This window comes from Rhinolophus ferrumequinum, chromosome 22, assembly GCF_004115265.2.
Source record: "Rhinolophus ferrumequinum isolate MPI-CBG mRhiFer1 chromosome 22, mRhiFer1_v1.p, whole genome shotgun sequence".
In the NCBI taxonomy this organism is placed as follows: Eukaryota; Metazoa; Chordata; class Mammalia; order Chiroptera; family Rhinolophidae; genus Rhinolophus; species Rhinolophus ferrumequinum.
In genome coordinates, this window is record NC_046305.1 from 9319107 (window position 1) to 9340400 (window position 21294).

The 21294-nt window shown below is 39.0% G+C and overlaps 2 protein-coding genes across 5 annotated transcripts in view; both read left to right on the forward strand.

The window, feature by feature from the left end:
• RABGAP1L (RAB GTPase activating protein 1 like) overlaps positions 1-2794 on the forward strand; it is a 434187-nt gene extending 431393 nt beyond the window's left edge. For all 4 annotated transcript variants that reach the window (XM_033093083.1, XM_033093085.1, XM_033093087.1 and 1 more), the window contains one exon: positions 852-2794. In XM_033093083.1, the coding sequence (XP_032948974.1) occupies positions 852-1004 (153 nt within the window). In that variant the 3' untranslated portion in view covers positions 1005-2794. The remainder of the gene's footprint in view (positions 1-851) is intronic.
• Positions 2795-9836: 7042 nt separating this feature from the next.
• CACYBP (calcyclin binding protein) lies at positions 9837-19350 on the forward strand. The gene is made up of 6 exons (XM_033093981.1): positions 9837-10034; positions 13874-14093; positions 15893-15989; positions 16233-16332; positions 17474-17571; positions 18914-19350. Exons 1-6 carry the CDS (start codon positions 10014-10016, stop codon positions 19068-19070), a joined length of 693 nt encoding a protein of 230 aa, XP_032949872.1. The 5' UTR covers positions 9837-10013; the 3' UTR covers positions 19071-19350.
• Positions 19351-21294: the final 1944 nt, after the last annotated feature.

The following is a 21294-nucleotide window of genomic DNA, read 5'->3' on the forward strand; positions in this document are numbered from 1 at the left end:
GCAGCCCACCATCCCATGTGGGGATTGAACCGGCAACCTTGTTGTTGAGAGCTTGCGCTCTACCCAACTGAGCCGTCCAGCCGCCCCAAGCATATGCTTTTTTAGTTTACCCTGACATTTTTTTTGCCAAGGTCTTCTCATTGAACTTGGTCACTTTGGTAGCTGATCCTGAGAAATGAAAGGTCAAATCCTATTATCCTTCCCCTGATGGTTGAACATTGACGGACACCCGTTTTTTTCTTTGGAGCTTCTTTGCATCTGTACCTGATTTTGCCAGATCTGTTTCCCCATAATCTCTTTCCATGTTGGAGGATAACATAATTAGAAAAATAGCCCTGGCCTCTGATGGACGTCCCCCATTTCCGTCTTACCAGTGGTCCTCACCCATCACCATGTCCTGCCATGGCGCCAGCAGCTCCGCACTAGTGCTCTTTAACTGCCCCTGTGCTGGACCTTGTACATTCTCAGGGGCAGAGGCCGTGTGTTTGGAACTAGAACCCATTTGTGCTTACACTATCAGTAAAAATTCAATCCCTCCCCACGTTTATGTTTATTTGTGGTTTTAACCATGTTATCTCAGGTTATAACCTACACCTAAATTGCAGGGGGAGAAAAAGATAAAATAAGGTGTCATTTCAGTATTCAGAGAAAGCACAGATTCCAGTTTTTAGTGGTAACTCTTTTAGCTCTAAAACTTTTTTCTTGCATTAAGAAGCCAATTAAATCTCTCCTGGGCTTTGTGGGAGGAAAACTATGGCTATACAGACCTGGGGATTCCAAAAAGCTATTGGATTTTTTTTGGCAGAGAGAAAACATCTGTAAAACTAAGATGATACTCTTTCTTTAATTAGGAACTGGAACATCAGAGAGGGGCCCTTATGAATGAAATCCAAGCTGCAAAAAACTCTTGGTTTAGTAAAACCCTGAACTCTATCAAAACGGCCACAGGCACCCAGCCCCTGCCGCCGCCACAGGCCACCCAGCCACCCAAGGAGAGCACATAGTTCCAGCCTCACCCCAGCACAAGAGCACAACGATCAAAGCGACGGAAACCCAGGAGGACGCTCCCTGGTGTCCCTTTGAAGGAAAGCAAAGGAGGCCAGAAAGCAAGCCAGATCTTTCAGTAGCTCTCTTTCTTGTATGACACTTTCAAAGGAATGGTATTTAACCTGACCTGATTTATGTTGAATACCTGTTTTCGAGCTTTTTCATGGAAGTTCACGTTCAGATCCGTCAGAGCATAATGCATTATTTTATATGCCTGATGTTTAGTTGGAAATAAGTAATTCAGAACTAAATGCTTTGTATTTAGAACTAACTGTTCATAATTATTTTTATTTTACATAAAAATGGAGATGTCTTTTATTCCAAGGTTCAAGTGATAGGAAGATATTTGTCACAGAAAAAAAAAATTTGAGACCTAAACCTCGTAACTTTTCAGGATTTCTTCAGATAAAGCACACTGTGGGGCCGGTCACGACCAGTCAGGTTTCCTCCTGAAAGGGATTCCCTGGATAGCGATAATCCTGTCTGAAGGAAAGAACAGACCTGGGATTGAACAGTCCCCAAAGAGAATTAGTTTATTTCATTTTCTGTTGGGTACATCTGGAAATGAAGTGCCAAGAACCATGGACTAAGATAAGCTATTGAGAATACACATCAGATAAAAGGCACTGAGATTGTGATAAATGCAGGATGAAATGAATCACTTCGGCCCTGGTATTCTAACAGGTCCTTTAAAGAACTCCATTCGGGAATTGCAAGTTCCTAAGTATAATACAGTGTGAGTTCTGGAAAACGGAAGGTCAGAAGTGGATATTGCGCATTGTAGTCCTAGGGAGCCTTCACCAGAGAAATGTAGGAAGGCCCAGGTTCAGCCATTGTGTTCACACTGGAATACAGAACCCGGGACATTTACTGCTAAGGAAACACTAATATACTGTAAACCCTGCTAAGGTTGTGAAATGGGAAACAGGTCAGCTTCACTTCATCTCAGTTTTAATGTTAGGCAACTTTTCCTGATTTCTGTAGCTCCTAAAAGTGTGCCATTGGGACCCCTAGAGGAAGAGATGCAAATGTGTTTGTAACATTTTTGATTGAATCTGAAACCTTTATAGAAATACTTATCGCTAGGAAAGGTAAAGAAAGCTATTGTTTAAATGTTGGTGGAGATATTTCTTTCAATTATATTTCACGTCTATATAAATAATCTTTGCAGGAAATCCTTTGGTAAGGGCAAAACTAATTTTCTCATTTTCTAAGCTATTTTGGAGGCTTTTGGTCCTTTTACAACCAAACTACTGTCAGGTATGTACAATAACGTTTACTAATACTCATCCTTGGCTTTATTGTTGAACATATTCTTTGCAAAGGATCTTAAACTCTGTATCACCAGAGTGATTCTCATCTGTGCCATACATACGTTGCAACACTCGCTTGGAAGTGAAAATAAAGAAAGAGCCATTTCAGCTTCAGGAGCGTGCACTAAAATAGCTCCTGGTGGGTCCTTCCCTCTAAAATGGTCAGTAAACTCTAAAAAGTGAAGTCCTCTTCACCGGAAGTGAATCCTCTGCCACCCATAAAGCTGCTATGGCTGTTACCCTTGGTTACACTCATTGAATAATCCTTTTCTTACACCAATTTTTTTTTTTTTTTTGGTTCTGACATTTTTCATCATACTATTCTTTTCATAAAAAAGGAAAATAACCCCGCATTCTGAGTCTGTGTTGACTGTAACATTCCCTACATGGTGGTTTTGAAAAACTAATTTTTTTTTTTTTGTATAATTATGGCCAGAGAATTGCATCTTGGTACTTGTTTCTGTAAACCATTTAGTATAATTTGTTAGCTTTCTGGTATTTTATGCTTTGATTCCAAGAAACCTTGTACAAGTTGCCTTATCAAATGGCCAGCTAAATTTAAAAGGTTCTTTTGTTTTTGTGAATATCATAGTTCTACGGTACAGATCTCTTATTCACTTCCAAAAAATTAGCACATTCCACAGAATGCCTAAATTGCACACTTTTCCTTTAATGGTAGTTGAGGGAGAAATAGAATGGCTGTAGGCCTGGTCCTTACCTATAGACCTGGTTCAATTTCGTAGCTATTTACATTTTTTCTTTAAGCAAAATCACCAGGTATATACATTCCAAACGTTTAATAAGTCAATCTTTTGAATTTCCTAAAGATTATAATGGTAATCTATTGCTTTTTTTTCTTTTCCAGTTCCATATCATACTTGAGTATGTTTGGTACCATAAATCTAAACTGTTCCTCACTGCAATACCTTTGGGTCAGTTGCAATAGTAAAGATAGAAAGAAAATTCAAAATATAGTATATGATATGATTATTCATACAATTTGTTATAATAGCATTGTCACAAACCACACCTTCACTGTGCGTCCTAGCATTAACTGCTAGTTTTAATTTCACTTATTTTGATATATATTTGAGAATTGCTACTCTTCTCTTAACTTCTTGTTAAAAGAGATTAATCAGCCCAAACATCCAGGAAATTTTCAGGTAGTTGAGTGTTTTTCATCTTTTCCAAGGATACATCCCCAAATCCAACGTTTGCAACATTCTGAAAAGTGATTATTTCTGTTTTCATTAAGTTCTGCAGAATAAGGAATGAAATGCAACTTGATTATTGAGTTCATTAGCTTTTACATCTTGAAAATCTTGTGTAACGCATTCTTTCAAGCTGAAAGAAACCAAGCTGAATTTTGCAACGCATATGTTCGCTAGCTTCCCATATCCTGAGCCATGGCACAATTTGGCTAATATTCAGTTACGCATAATTTAATGCAAAAACCAAACTCTCAGTTACCTAACGTTCTGTATATGAGTGCCTCTCAGAAACACTAACAGGAATGTCATATAGGCCTATGGCCTCTCCTTCCATGCAACCAGTGTCTGTCCTCCCGTCCACCTGTTAACAATGTCTTCTTCATTAGCTTTCTTAAATTTCCACAGTAAAGTAGAAAAGCCATCTTTGTACAGATGTTGGAATATTTAATCATATTTATCTTTCTTCATTTCTTCAAAATTTTCATTCTTTACACTATTATTTATTTTTCTCAAGCCCCTATTCTATTTTCTTTAAATATTGTCCAGTTAATAACTAATGGCTTCATTTTCTAGCTAAAGTGAGAAAAACAAGAGAATACAGTTTAGGGCACACAAAATAGAGAGATCCCAAGCAGGGTTGACTGGTTACTGAGGATAAGAATCACGTATGTAACTATTGTAAGGGACTGAGTTTCTTTTTCTTTAGCTGAAATCAATCTACTAACTATTCTGCTAAGGTGGTTGGTTGATTTCAGGACCCTTTTAATGGAAAAAGCAGCTTTTAAGAAATACCGTTTTCTCTCTTTGGGAAAGAACACTTTACTTACCAAGATAACTCTATTGTATAACTTAGTTTTAAAAACAACACTTTAAAAAGCTCGGATTCTCTTTGCTTCAATGACAAATGTGAGAGTGGACAAACTTGGTTGTTCGGTGTGTATGTGTATGTCTGGTAGAATTTTATAGAGCATCCCTGCCTCTCTCGTACACCCAGGTACCGTGCACCTGAACACACATGGTCATCAAATACAGAAGGGCAGACAAGGTTTCAGTGGCCTGTTTCCTACTAGGGCACTACCAGATGTAAAACTCTCTTGCCCTCTAGTTGCCATGGTGATAGTCACGTTGGAACTAGGGCTCCAAAACATCCTTCCTCTGTCCTGGTGGCTTCTACAATCAAGCCAGAGCCCTTTACCTTGGGAATTTCCTTATCTGAAGTGAACGAACACTTCAGTGTGGGCTGCACCTCAGTAGGAGATGAGCTTGAGTTGTAATGAGAAAAGTGGATGTTTACTGAGAGCTTACTGACTAGTCAGCAGGCGTTCCTTTCTCAGCTTCTATCGAAAAGACTACATACATGTCAGGCTTATCTCCAAATGAATTTGCTACCTGCTCTAAAAACATCTTTGTCAGCACGTCCCATTTTCCCCACCTCCATCCTGGTTTATCATTTGTGGTATTCTGAAAAATTTAAGAAAAAAGAAGTCATTGAATAGAAAATGAACATTTTAAGTTACTTTCCTTTTTTATTGGCAGTTAACATGTAAAATCTTTTCCATTAAAATGTAACTTAATAACTATATATTATATATGGAATAAAATATAGGAAACTGAATTATAAGGATGTAAATGCATCAAGACTCTGGTGTCATGAAAGCACAAGAATAAAGCTGAAGATGGTCCCAGAATCCAAGATGTCTCAATAGCCTTTTACATCAGTTTCTCTGTTTTTGGTATTTTGCATAATGTATGGATTCTTAGTTCAAATGAGGGAAAAAAGTTTCTCAGTCAGCCCTACTTCCTTTCTTTCAACTCCTACCTTCCCCTTGCCGAGGAGGTAGTAGAAATTCTCTACCATCTATTTTTATGAATTGTATGATTTTTGTCTATAGTTCCTCTAAGGAAAACAGGTTCTGGGATAAAGGAGTTGATTAGCCCAAACAGTGCTAATTAACTACAAAAGAAACATTAGTGAGCAGCCTCACTCCTCTATAAACACTGACCAATTAGATGTTTCCGTAATTCCATGTATTATGTATAGTACACTCTATAAATGTAAATGTAATGCTTGTTAAGAAAAGTGCAATTTATTGTACATTGTCCCAACAAATGTTTACTTTTATAATCGTTATGAACTTGAATTGGATTAGTATCGTTTTCAGGTGTGAATGAAGCCTTGTGACATAAACAAATGCAACCAAGAAGGTAACAAGGTGACCGTTTTTGTGAGCCAGTGATGTTTTCAATGCTTTGTGTTGCCCCTTTGGTCCCATTAAACAGTAATAAACATTTGTTCTGCAGTCTATATAAGTCTGTTTATTTTCCAGTTGATTTTATTCTGAATCATCTGAACTCAGTGTTTATAATGTAACAGTTTTATTTGACACTAGACTCCAGTCCATTTATAAAGAAAAAATATACAGGAGCTCCTCCAGGCTGTACCATGCAAAATGATATCCTGTATAGCAGCACTGCCAAGTGCCCCCTTTTCCTCTCTATAGAGAGTGCTTGGTTGCAAGTAATAGAAACTCTCTCAAGCTAGCGTAATAATAATAAGGCAATTAATTGAAAAGGAATAGGGATTTGTTTTTTATCATAGATACCAACGGCCAAACAGTTGGGCCTGAGAGACACTGGGACAAGGGACTGGAATGCCATCTGGAACCTAAGCAACTGTTCTCATAATCGCTCTTCTGCTTATCTTGCCAGATGATGCATGTCTGTTGCTGCTTCTCTCTGCAAACCAAGCTTTCCTTGCTTCTAAGCGCACAATTTCCAAGTCTACATGTCCTCTATTCAGGTGACAGCAGAGATGGACTGGCATCTTAGTATCCCGATTCCAAAGTCTTGCAAAAATCTGATTGGCTGATCCTGGATTAGGTGGCTGTGGCTGGTCCTTCAAGGTGCAGCACAGTGGGTGATACACAATGCAAACAGAACTCCAGAGGCTCTCCTGGAGGTCGAGGCAGGCTGCAGAGAATCCTGATTTGCTTTTTGTTCTAATTTGCATTTTGTTCTGGGAATCCATGGAGCCTAAGTGAAAGCCGAGAGATTAGTCAGCTCCTCCTCGGACAATTCAGCATGTATTAAACATCTATTAATCGGAGATTGTAAAGTGACAGTTTGTGGCCCAAACCCAGACCACAGAAATCTTTTGTTTGGTCCATGTGGTATTTAAATTGAGAAATTTCACATAAAAAGTAAAATAGTCAAATTATTCAGAAAACATCTGCTTAATCTGGCAGTTAGGTCATCAGTGGAACTCCTTGTTCACTATTAAAGGTCCTACCTTAGTGGTTACACATTAACTTGAAGATTTTTGTCCAGTAGGGATACAAATTCCTACTTTCCAGTGCAACCGGTAACTCCAACAGTTATAGTTACCCTGTTTTTTTTTATTAACCAGTTTGTACCTAACTTTGCAACCTTACACTAACATTCCATTGTTAAATTGCCTATAAATACTCAGCTATGCAAACATACTTTATATTTTAACATATTATTGGTTCCCTCATTAACTAATGAATAAATATTTGTCACATGTTCATTTTATATTTGCCTGAGAATCTTGATTTCACCTTTTTGAGATTATACTTTAACTAAACTTGATTACTGTCAAAGGGACATTCAGAGCAAAATCTTTGAAAAGTTTACTTGCAAGGAAGTTCAGGCTTGTGTTCTTTCCTCCCTGACTTCCTGTGGATGAAAGCTTCAACCTATTCTCATAGGGCCCAGACTGCCTGTGATCTTGTATTCCTGCCTGCCTGGCCTAGCGATTGTGGATTTGCTTAGCCAGTTCCCACAACTGTGTAAGTTAATTCCTTGTAATAACCGGCTGTTTATCTATCGATTCTGGTTCTCTGACAGAACCCTAACTAATACAGTCAGGATGAGCCTCCCTAGGGTTACTTGAAGAAATTATATGATGCTCCGGAGAAAAAGCATTCTAGACAGAGAAAGCACAGAGTACAGAGGTGAGAGCAAGCTCAGTGAATTCAAGGAATAACCAAAATACGAGTGTTTAAGCCAGGGAGAGAGAGTGATGAGAGATGAGTTCTATGTAACTCATAAAGATGAGATAATATCACGTAGAACATTCTAGGTCATGCTAAGGAGTTTGGACTCTATTCTAACTAAGTCTAATCGGAAGCTATTGGAGGTTTTTAAACAAAGGAAAATAAAGACTTGAAGATTACTCTGGCGACTGTGTGGAAAAGCAATTGTAAAGGTACAGTGGGGAAGGAGAGAAAAAACAGGAGGCTAAAAATCCAGAGAAAATAATGATGTCTTGGTCTTGGGTGGTAGAGCGGAGGCTGTGAGAAGTGGTTTGATTCTCAACATATTTTGAAGGTCAAGCCATCAAGACTTACTGCAGGTTGGGCTGTAGGCCCTGAGATTGAAGATTCAAGTATGGCTCCGGGCCCTGAGCACTTAAAAGGATGAGATGACCATTCACAGAGCTGGAGAATAACTAGAGGAAATGATTTTGGGTGTGAGGATGAGAAACTGGGAGGAGGGGTTTTGTTTTTGTAGACCAGTTGAATTTGATGTGCTTATTAGACATCCAAGCAGAGGCAGAGTCTGCAGCTCAGAGGAGTGATGGAGCTGAAGACACAGCCATGAGAGTCACTGGTTAATGAAGGTATTTACGATCTTGTGACTTGAGGGTATCTAGCGGAGGAGTTGCCTCAGGTGCAAAATCAAGCAAATTTCAAAATCACTGCATTAGGTCTTCAGGTGGTGTAATGGGATATTTGTTCATAATTAAGTACTGAAATAATTACAGGCATTTGATTGGACACCTTTTGAAAAAACTGAGTTATAATTTACAATAAAATGCACAGATCTTATGAGTTCAATTCTATGGATTTTGAACTCATAGAATGTTACGTATTATTGTAACATTTCCATTTGGTAAAATTCCCTTCTGGGCCTGCTTAAATATAACTTTTAGTTAAGTATAACATGCAAAAGAAACTACACAAATACAAGTTTAAAGCTCAAAGGTCTACAAAGTACACACCTGTAAGCAGCATCCAAATCAAGAAAGAAAACAGCATCTGAACTTCAAAAGCCCCCTCGCGGCTCCTTCCTGTCATTGTCATGCCAGCCAGAGGAAAGACTATCCTGATTTTTAACACCATAGGCTAATTAGTTTTGTTTTTAGACTTCGTTTACGTGGACCCAAACTATATGAACCCATTATGTTTGTTTGGCTTCTCTCCCTTAACGCCATGCTTCCCATTCTTTACTACGACAAGGGCCAACCTGCATTTTTTTAACAGCTTTTTTTCCATCTCTGACTTGCTGGTTCTAATCGCTACCTTGGCGATACATACAGCTGCGTTGAGTGCAGCTAGGTGACTTCTCAAGCGTTACTGTTATGTTCTCAACCGTGTTACAGACGTTTTGAAGCTGTCAGAGGCTAAAACACCTAGACAGCGGGGTTCTCAGGGGCCCTACTGAGCAGAGCCGCTGGACCCAGCAGAGCAGAAAAGCTGTAGTCCCAGGAAAACTCAGCCCACGTTTTCTCTGGTCAATAAACTGATTTAAATCAAATCCAAACTCGGGTGAGAACTGGAGGAGACGCTCGGAACGGTCGGTAAAGGAGGCGAAGGCACCAGGAAGTGCTTCAATGCACTACGCCGGAAAGGAGAAAGCGCTATTGCTGTCAGAGAACGTGGCGCCTTGTTGTCAATAACCTCAAACCAGGGCGGCGTCCTACCGCGGTGCGTGATGACGCCACCACGTCGCAGATACCACGTGGTGGGGACGTCTCCAGACCTCCAGAAATCCACTAAAAATCAAATCTGTTCCTTTCAGGATCCTCCACACTTAACGTCTTCGTTTTTCCCCCGTTTTAACATAAACAGGCTGCCCTTTTCTTTTTTTGTCCTTTCCTCGCAGGGGCTCTCAGGTTACCCTTAAACAAGATGGCCGCCCGGCCGGCCCGACGTCCTACAAGGGACGGAAGCAGCCGACTCTAGTTAGCTTCCGATTTGGACCCTGAAGATATGTACGTTATTTCCGGGGTCGGGGTAAGGTACGCGAACGCAGCGGTTCTGAACTGCGCCTGAGCAGCAGGGCAAACGAGGTCAAAGTGCTATAAGCGTACACTTGCCCGGGCCGGCAGGAAGAGGCGTCACTCTTCTCGAACTGCGGGTTTCCTCGCGAGAGTTGAGCCTTGTTAGGAAGCATGGAGGGCGGGGCGGGGCCAGGTTCGGCGGGGCGGGGCTCAGCCAGGCGGGAGGGGCGGGGCTGGGGGCGGTGGCGCCAGACTCGCGAAGGTTCCAGAGGCGCCGCGTGCAGTAGGCGGGCCGCCGTCTCGCGCAGGGTCGGGTGTGCGCGCAGGCTGCGGGCGCTGCGCGGTGTGGCGGGGCGGCGTTTCCGGTTCGTTCCGCTGCGGGGCTGCTTCTCGGTTCTTGCCTGACCCAGCCCGACCATGGCTTCAGCTGTGGAAGAGGTAAGAGGTCCCGCCGCGTCGTCGTCAGTCAGCTTTGCCGGAGCTTTCCGCTCCGTCGGCCCTCACTCTCCCCCACCGCCCTTCCCGTGCTGAGGGTCCCGCGGCCGCCTCCTTGGCGGCTTCCCTGCGTCTCCGGCTCTCCGCGCTTCCCCCGCCTTCCACTCGCCCACCTGCAGCGGCCCCCGGTGCTCACCCCGCCGCTGGGGCCTCCGCTGCCGCGGGAAAGTTGCCGATCGACGTCCGCCGCTCCGGCCGGCGGTGCGTCCCCGCGCGAGCTGTGGGTGAGTGGGGTGTGTCGTGGTTCGTGGCTGCAGGGAGTGCCGACCGTGGACCCAGCGAGCTGATCACCTTCACGTTTGTCTCAGGCCCTTTCCGCGCGCGTTCCACCAGCCCGGGGACGCGAAGCTTCGTTCAGTACTAGCTGGTGGCGAAACCCGAGGGTCGTTCCGTGGCACAGGGTCGTGGGCCGGTGAGAAGGCTGTGGTCCCAGCACTTGAATTCTCTTAGGCAGGTTTTCTCGACCCCGACCAGTAGCTGTGTTCCTTTGGGCACGTTGTTGTGCTTCTCTGTGCCACACTAGTCTCCGTTTCATAGCTTCTGAAGAGCGAGTCGGAGTTGTAGCGTGAAAACAGTATTTGGCAAACAGCGATCTGCGGTGTGCGGTTTTAAAGATCAATAAATTGGAAAGTTTGTTGTAACCAGTGCTGGGAAATAGCCTTTTTCTGTCTTAAGCTCCATAAACTGAACAGGGGAGGCTGAAGTCTGGGAGACAGTTTGGCAGGTACAACATGCGAATTTTAATGATACTTGGCGGTGCTCTTTTCCTGGCCTAAGATGTCACTACATAATACTGTTACTCACGGTAAAGTGTGGGGCATCTAGTAACTGGATGTGTGTCCTGGAAATCTATTCCTCAATATGAACACGACGGGGGAATCTCAAATTTGACTTTTTAACTCTAAGAATCTGCTTTAAATGAACAACAAAAAACGTCTGTGTGTTTATGATTCTGGATAACTTGCCGCAAGTTTGTGTTGTGTATTAGACATTGTCCTTCTGAAGACATTGAGGTGCATTTCCTACCAGGTGCCCTGAGGAAAGAATCTCTGAAGTGACTTCACTGTCACATACATGGAGAGCTCAGTATTAATCCTCTTCAAAGCAAGGGACTTTCTCCATTGAGGTACTTAAAAACAGTCATTTGGGGACACTCAGGGGTTTTCTGTTTTGTTTGAGATAAAATTCACCCTTTGAGATAAAACTGAACTATTTAAAAATGTATGATTCAGTGCATTTGTGTAGTCACAATTTTGCACAACTGTTACCACTAATTCCAGAACATTTTCGTCACCCCCAAAAGAAAACTGGTAAGTGTCCACTAAACAGTCTCATTCCGTTCATTCCTCCTCCCTCCCTGGAACCACTAATCTACTTTCTCTCTCGCTGGATTTGCCTGTTCTGGGCATTGCATATAAATGAAATCTTATACTATGTGAATATACTATGTGAATATGTGGCCTTTTGCTTTTCGGCTCTTTCACTTAGCATAGTGTTTTAAGTTCATCCAGGGGTGGAGCCGGTGTTCCTTTTTATGGCTGAATAACATTCCTTTGTATGGATGTACCACAGTTTATCAGTTCATCAGATGATGGGCCTTTGAAGTATTTCGCTTTTTGGCTAGCATGAACAATGCTGCTATGAATACCAACTTCAACATTTTACGTGTGTTTTCAATTCTCTGGAGTAGATATACCTAGGAGTGGAATTGCAGTGTCTTATGGTAACTAAATGAGAAACGGCTCAACTTTCCAAAGTGGCTGCAGCATTTGACATTCCCACAAGCAGCGTCTGAAGGGTCTGACTTCTGCAGATCCTCATCAACACTTGTTATTTTCTGGGTGTTTTTATTGTTGCCGTTAGCCCTCCTGGTGGGGTGTGAGTGGTAGCTTATTGTGGTTCTGAGGTGCATTTCCTTAATGGCTAAGGAAACGGAACATCTTGTCATGTGCTTGGTGGCTATTTGTATATTTTTGGAGAAATGTGTGTTCAAGTCCTTTGCCCATTTTGAGGCTCTTTGATTTTAATGTCTACTAATGAAGAATTTGGAACTAGGTTAGAAGATAAAGCTTGAATGTGTTTGAGGGTGGTAATTTACAGGGGGTATGTGATTTTGTATAAGGAACACAAATGAATACCAAGTAATTTAGATGAGAAACTGCTGAATCTAAAGACATCTTAAAGTGTGTGTGCAGGAAAAACACCGGAGAGATCAGTTTTACTGGTTTCAGGTCTGCACTTGACAGAAGAATTGAGGAATATCTAAAACAGGCCTGCAGTAAGTTGCTTCTGACTTAACAGTGGCTACGAGTACCTTATGTGGGTAGTACTTGCGAGCCAAAACTGGCTATGAAAATAAGGCCTGGGAATCCCTTAATTCTCAGAGTTCTTTTCGGAGTCTAATAGGAAAAGGATTTCTAGTCTAGTCAAGAAGTCAAACTTCTTATTTAGACTTGATACCTTTTTTAGCTAAATCACTTAGTCTAGGAACAAATACACTAATTTTACATTTCAATATTGTTATGTTATTAGAATCAGTGGGAAATTTTTAAATCATTATAATAAAAAAGACTGCTTTGCACTGAAGCATCTTGGTTCTATGCTCTAGAGATGAGTTTGCAATTTTCTTTTGTTTTGATCTTAGTAATATGTGTTCGGGGGGGTGTGGAGTATGGACAGGAGAGTGGGCACATTTGGACTTGTTATACCATATTATCAGTTACAGATGGTGAAGCAAGGGCATCTGAGTTAAGTAAGAATAAAAGACCTGAGTAAAAGAAAACGTTTTTCTCTTACTGCATTTTGTAAGATGAGAAACAAAGAATTTCAAACTCTGTACTTCGGATACTATACTGAGTTATTAAGCATTTAAAGATCTTTATGTTGAGCCTTTTATGTGATCTCAGGCTATAAATGGCAACATCTTCCAGCCAAATTGCTAGTATTTTGTTAAGCCCATTAATTTTTTAAGAGTGCCTTTAACTCTTGGATTCCGTATAAAATGTTGGCTCTACCTCTAGAAAGTAGAAATAGACTTCAGTGGGCAGTATACTGGCACGAGAAAAGAACAGGCGGCTTTTTCAATGATCCAGGAGTTTGCTGGATTGTTTGTCCAGGTTTTCTCTCTACTGTGCAACCAACTCCCAGACTTTTGACTGTAAGATTAAACCCAGAGCTCCAGAACAAGACTTTTTCTAAAAAGCAGAAATGTCTGTCTTTTCATCTTTTGTCTTACAAATTCAAACTTTTTTATGTGTAACATTTGGATACGTGGTGTAGGAAGATCAGAGGAACAATCGCTGACAAAAGTAGATTACCTCAGTAAAGCTGCTGTCGTATTTCACCACATTCATGTATGTAGTCAATTTTTTTATTTTAATACTTAAAAAACTTCCAGTATCTGATCACTGGCTCGTGTAAGAAATCCTTCAGTTCTTTTTTTTTTTAAGATTTCTTCATCTGAGTTTATATATCACAAAAGAATTTTGTAAATAAAATGTTCTACAATAAAGGTAGATAACAGTCCACCAAACTGGAAAATTTAGGCTTGATTACCTATTGTTACATTAAGATCGTTTTCCTTTAAAAAAAAAAAAAAGGAAGCTTGCATTATTTCGAAAAATTAAGACTGGAGTAAAGAATCCAAGTTGCAACCCAAACCTAGAAAATAAATGAACCTCTTAATTCTTAGCTTTTTTTCAGTAAACTGAAATGACCAATAAGCACCATATCAACCTCTGTTAATCTTATTTATCATAACTAACCTTTTATTTTTAACACAGCTACAGAAAGATCTAGACGAAGTAAAGGCGTTGCTAGAAAAGACCACTAGAAAGAGAGTACGTGATGCTCTTACAGCTGAAAAATCCAAGATTGAGACAGAAATCAAGAACAAGATGCAGCAGAAATCACAGAAGAAAGCAGAACTTCTTGACAATGAAAAGCCAGCTGCTGTGGTTGCTCCCATTACTACAGGATATACAGTGAAAATCAGTAACTATGGTATGACTTGCTCCCCTACCACCAGGTCTTTCTGCCTCTGAGCAACCGATTCCTCAGTAGTGATCAATTAACAAACTTAATTTTTAAAATAGTTTTGAGAGTTTGTTTTTAGTGGTGTGAAAGAGAAGACCTATCACTTATTTAGTAAGATGCTTTTTTTTAGAGATGAGAAAGGAAAGGATACATTCTAGAAGCTATTAACGAGAGCAAGATGATTTAGTACAATGATGACCTATTCTGAAACATATTCAGTATATATGGGACACAGCTTTTTGTTTTGTTTTTCATCCTGTTTTGCATTTCATTTTGCCAAACTACCACCAGTATTAACTGGAAAAAGGAATCCATTTAAATTCAAGAAACATTTTTTTAACACCTAATATGTGCCACTGTTGTGCTTGGAATTGTGGATACACAGCAGTGACCAAGACCCAATCCCTGCTCGTAGTGTGCTTGGGATACAGGCATGCAACTAACAGCATAACAATTTGATAATACCATTTTCTCTCAATAGCTTATAAACTATTTTGCTTTGGAAGCATTGCAACTTATGTCTGAATGATGAGCTCTTATGAGGGCAGGGAAAGTCTTATGTTTCTTTTTGCTCACAATATCTAGCACATAGTAAGTACTTAATAAATTTTTGCTTAACTGAGTAGAGATTTATAAAGTATGGGAATACAGCTGATGAAATAATTCGGCTGGAAGTGAGGAACAGGGAGAATTGAAGAGACATTCAAGTTTGAGTTTGAAGGGTGAGTTGAACAAGTGAAAAAAGCGGGATCGCATGAGCAAAAGACACAAATAGAGACACGAAAGGCATCGTGTATTCTGAGTATTATCATAATGGAAAGCTATGTGTGTGTCGTGCTTAAGAGATGTACTATTACTATAGGAGTTAGGCCGTGTTCTTAGTTGATACAGGAAATTGGTCTGAAGGTGATAGGATTATGGCATATCAACTAGGGACGTAGGTTTGTGTTTAGGGGGAAACATCAATGTGAAGGATGGATTGAATGAATGGAAAGAAACTAGATAAAAATTCTATAGAAGTCTGTAGGCCTTTTTCTTTTTTTGATACTACATTTCTACTCTGTAGGACTGAGAAAGTGTCAGGGATATGTATATATAATAAATACATAAATTTTTATATGAATGCTTTTTATGTGAAGTTTATATTTTTGTGTTGATTGAATTCATTTAGTTTAGAGACTAATGGAAAGAATTTGATAATGTATACTCAAATGGCATTTAGTAGATATTGGTAGGTTAGTCAAATGAGCAGATTTGGATGAATCAGACTCTGAATTTATATTCTCCTTTGTCAGAGAAGGGAATTGAGGAAGCCAGGATTGGTTGTGTTTGTTGAACTGCTTAGAGAAGTAGAAATGATTATGGAATTATACAGTACTGATTTTTAACCATCCAGCTTAGTGGAGAATCACCAATATTTAAATATATGACAAAATTATTTCCATAAAAAGAGAAAGTGAGCTGCTATTAAAGAATATATTTAAGGATCGTATTCCTTATTCTAAGGAATAAAAAGAACATGGGCTTTGTGTTCAGTAAACCTGGATTTGAATCCAAGTTCTACCACCAGTTAGATGCCTAACTAGGGTAGATTATTTAATGCTTTGAAACCTAATTTCTCCATCTAGAATATTTATTTTCATATTTTTTATGTTTCTATTACTGGATTTTCATTTTACTAAGTTTTATTATGAGCCATACGCATTTGCTGTTGTAGAGGTGGTATCAGACTTCACTCGTGTCTCATTTTTTGTTTTTGTTGCTAGGATGGGATCAGTCAGATAAGTTTGTGAAAATCTACATTACGTTAACTGGAGTTCATCAAGTCCCGACGGAAAATGTGCAGGTGCATTTCGCAGAAAGGTGAGGTCTCATAGGGAAGACTGATCATTAAGGCAGAGATTGCCTTGTTAGGGGCTCTATGCAGTTTCTAAAATTCTGCTTAAATTTGTAACTAATTATCTTTTATACCTGCTTTGAAGGGGTGGGTTTTATCTGGGACAGCCAAATGCTCATCCTAAAATAAAACTGGTGGCTCTTTTTACAAGAACTAGACAGCACCTTTCATAGAACCAGAAAGATAATGTATTTGCTATTGTGTGGCAGGTCATTTGATCTTTTGGTAAAGAACCTAAATGGGAAGAGTTACTCCATGATTGTGAACAATCTCTTGAAACCCATCTCTGTGGAAGGCAGTTCAAAAAAAGTAAGTTTGCTTTTATTGTCATATGTGAAACCTCATTAAATTTAATCTGGCCAATTTAGAATTGAGATGAACTAGAATTAATTAATCTTCTATTACAGGGATCAGCAAACTACAGCCTGTTCCTTGTTTTGTAAACAAAGTTTTATTTGAACATAGCCTGGCCCATTTGTACATGTGTAGTCTGGCTGCTTTTGTGCTAGTTGATAAAATGGCAGAGTTAAGTAGCTAAAACAGACCGTACGGCCTATGAAACCTAAAATATTTACTAACTGACCCTTTATAGAAAAAGTTTTGCCAATTCCTGTTGTAGAAGAATAGATGACTAGAAGAATATTGCATTAAAATCAGGAGGGGCATAAGCTTTTAAAATGATTTAAGAGTGAGACTTGATTTTTAATGCCAGTCTTACTGGTTATGACCTTTTGATAGCTCACTTAATAACTCTGTGCCTTAGTTTCCTCTTTTGTACAATGGGAATAATAATTTATTTCACAAAGTTGAAATGATACACTGAAATGAAATATATGAAGTGTTTAAATTAATAGTAGCTATTATTAGAAGCTCTGTTTTTGATACATAAGAGGATTTAAGCACTTAGCCTAGTTGGAGTTAGTAGAAACTATGAAAATAAACTTTTAATAAACTTACTTACATTTTCCAATAATTCAGCTAATCCCTCTTTCCTATCTAATTTAAATAAATAATGTTTAATGCATCTGGTGGATAGACGTGCCATTCTGTCATCTATGTTTACCAAGAATTGTATAACAGCTTGTAAAGGTAATGTTAGAATATAATTTATTGCTTAGCTTGTGTCCGTCCCACTGTTCCCTTTTCATCTACTAATCTCATATTTGAAGGAATACTCAGAAGGCTCCTTGGAGTTCTATGGACCCTTGTTGAAAGAGTTGTATGTTCTTGCTCTTTCTGCTTTCTCACCTTTCAGACTCATTACCCATACTGCCTTATATGATTGGATTTTTTGCCTGTTTCTAACACCTCTTTACTATATTACTCCGTCCTTTAAAATCCAGCCACTCTTCCTTCCTGTTTTTCAAACACACCAGTCATCCTATCTTGGAGCCTTTCTCCTTACCTGCTTGTGTTCTAAGTTTTACCTATTTTCCTGCTTTTCTTCCAGGTCAAGACAGATACAGTGATTATCTTATGTAGAAAGAAAGCGGAAAACACACAGTGGGAGTACCTGACTCAGGTAGAAAAAGAATGCAAAGAGAAAGAGTGAGTCTACTTTCATTTCTTTAAGAATTTTAATGTATTCTTTGCTGGGACTATAGTTTTTTAATTCGTCTGTATGGATAACAGAGTTGTAATAGTCTGTGATTTGACCATTTACCTCTTAATGTACATTGACTAACCCGATTGTCTTAACATCTGCTTCCAACTGTCAGAATCTACTGAAATGTCCAACAAATTGCTTTTTAAGTAGGTCTCTGTAGGTTGGGTCAGCTCTTTTGTACTGGTTCTTAACCCTGGGCCAGTGGTGCTTCTCTGAAATGTTGTGCCTGTTCCCAGAGACTCCATTTCAGTAGGTTCAGAGAGGCCTAGATACCCATATGCGGTTTTTGAATTCCACAGAAATTTCTGATGACGTAGTTAGTTATAGAGTTTCAGTGTCACTGATGTAAAGTAGAAAGGATAGAATGTTTTTATCCTACTTAATAAGGGCTATTCTAAAAAATGTTATTCAAAGACACTTTCATTCTGTGTCACATGTTCCTCTGCTTTAAATTTTCTGCCGTGGTATTGTACTACATTAAGTCAGTTAGTGACACACTTTTCTCTCACTCCTGATAGCCAACATGCATTTGGGATATGGTTGGCAGAGTTCGGTGCTGTCTGTGGAATTGATTTTAAATCTAGAATGAATTACCTAAGTACCAGACACTGTCTTAGTCTTACTGTGTATCCGAGTGCCCAGTATATAACCTGGCACTTAATAAATGAGGTAAGTAAAGAATCAGATATAAAGTTTGGCTCAGTTTGGACATTGATTGAATTAGAGGTATTGTTTACATTAAGGACTATGCTTTTACCACCAGGCCCAGCCCCATATATGTCAGGCTTTAGAGGAGGCCTTTTCTAATTCAAAAAATGTGTGAACTTCAGTGTTTGTCCCTTGTATAATGTATGTTTATGTTTTTCTCGCAAAGTATTTTCTCAAATAATAAGAGGAAGCATGCTTTAGACAATTAAGACAGTTCAGGGAAAAAAATGCTTATTTACTTACCTTTTTTGTTAAAAATCACCTAAAATCCCACTGTCCCAAGATCCCTATCCATTTTGATGATCACTCTTGTCATGCACTAAGTATGGGTACATGTTGTTTTCGTTAAGATGAATTTGTGCGTGCTATTTTAATTGTGAATATCTTTGGATACTCTTCATTGTCCCCTTGTCTCTCTCCCTCCACTTCTACCAATATTGACAATCTGATTTGCATCTATCCATACTTAGTAATCATGCATATAAGATTTCTGTCAGTGAATGGGATACACACACACACATTCATATTTCTCCATATATATGTATTTTCTCAATTATTGTGTTTTCTTTTTAACAGAAAGCCCTCCTATGACACTGAAACAGATCCTAGTGAGGGATTGATGAATGTTCTAAAGAAAATTTATGAAGATGGAGATGATGATATGAAGCGAACCATTAATAAAGCCTGGGTAGAATCAAGAGAGAAGCAAGCCAAAGGAGACACAGAATTTTGAGACTAAAGTCCTTTTGGGAACTGTGATGTGGAAATATTGATGTTTCCAGTAAGGACATGTTGGTGAGCTGCACAGATAAATTTAACAGATAACTTTACAGAAGCTGCTTCTAAGTAAAGGCAATGAATTCTCCATTTCTTACTGGAGGATTTATTTAAATAAAATATGCTTATTGAACACTTCCTCCAAAGATGGTTTCCTTAGTAACCTGGTGATTTTGTTCATGAAAGGGTAATACTGCATTCTCCTGTGAAATGTAAAGAAGCGAGTTTTGCCTAATGAAAATGCCACTTTGCGTGTTTGTTTTTTTTCAGCTGAGAGGTAGAAAACAAAAGTTATTGCTTGTTTTTAAGTTCCTGATGTCAGTTCTCACCAATGTAATAAGTAAAAAATAAAACCTGAATTTTTGCATAAAATGCAAATTTGTATCTGTGCTTCAAGGTTGCCTGTAGAAGTTGATCTCTTTTCCGTTAGCTGCTTAAGTAATGCATATACCACTCATTACTATGTATGCCCCAACAATCCAATCACAAATGTTTTTCTGTAGGTTAAAGTATATTTGTTTATGAAAAAATTGAAACTAAGTCTAATCTTGACAAGAATAGACATCTTTGTATAGTACCTATTAGTAAGTTTTGCCATGGGTCAGATAGCTTACAAAAGCATTAACTGGAAATCAAATAAATGTGAAAATCCATGTTCAGTAAAGTTAGGTTTTTATTCAGTGGAATAGCTTTACTATCTGTCCAGGAAAAGTCAGACTTGTATTTGTTTATTTTAGAGGGAAGTACTCCCTCTAAATCAGGTGTAAGAGCAAGGTGTCTGTGACCTCCATTACTGTGTTGTATTGGAGGCATTTGCCAATGCAACTTAGATAACAGAGCAATTAAATGTATAGAGGAAAAATCCAAGAGGATTAACCAAAACTACTATAAGAATTTGGTAAAAGTGGTAGAGTAAAATTTGGTAGGTGTAACATTTAAAAATTAATATAAACAGCCTATAAAATAGGAGCACTGTTACTAAATACTGAACACATTATTAAATCTCTGTAATTAAACCTGTGATTTTGGCACATGAATAAACAGACCAATGGAACAGAATAGAAAAGACCCAAGGCATATGGACCTTTTATTGTGCTTCGCTTTATTGCGCTTCACAGGTGTTGCATGTTTTGCAAATTGAAGGCGAAACCCTCCACCAGCAAAAAGATTACAACTTGCTTTATTGCAATACTCGCTTTTTGGTGTTCTGGAACCAAACCTGCAATATCTCCAAGGTATGCCTATAATAGCATTTCAGGACGGGGCGGGAGAGATGGGCTTTTATTGCGATAGTGAGATAACTAAAAAAACCATATGGATACATTCCAAGCAGATGAAAGATCTAAATTTTAAATGTAAAAATGAAACCATATGAGTTCTAGAAGACATGATAGAACTCTAATATAACCTAAGAGTGTGGGAAAACTACACTGTGACTTAAAATCTAGAAGTAATAAGGCTAAAAATTGATAATTTTAACTATATAATAAATGTTTACATGGCAAAAACCCCACAATAACCAAAAACATATCAAGAGGATTGCAAAATTGTGAACTTAAACATGAAAAGATGCTCATCTTGTTCAGAAGAGAAATAATAAAAACTTACTACCTTTTACTGGAAAAACTTCTGAAGTTTAACATACTGGTTGTTTAGGATATGGGGAAATACACATATGGGAGTGAAACGAAAAAGTTAAGATTGAAACTTGTATAGAAAGGTAGTTGGTAATCTGTACCAGAATTATATATGTATTTGCCCTCTGACTCACTATTCTACTAGGCTTTCCACAAAGCTACACTGGCAAAACTTGGAATGATACATACAAAAGATCAGAACACCCAAATGTCAGTTACTAGGGGCCTAGCTGAGTAAACTTGTATGTCCACACAGGGAGTACTCATTGTCACAGAAGTCGTTTCAGTGTGCTGTATCAGTGACCACCAGAACAGTGCTTGTGGGGCGTGAAATACCTTAGTGTTAGAGTGCAATTGTGGACACACAAATGTGTATTTGCTCACACATTTCAAAAAGTAACTGGAAGAGTAAACCCAAAACGAAGAAAATCTACAAGTTCATAATGACAGTGAAAAATCATTTGTGACCTTGGAAATTGCTAGAGCATCAACTCATTTACTCTGAAAATTGATGGAAAATCATGATTTATCTGCTCTTTTTGT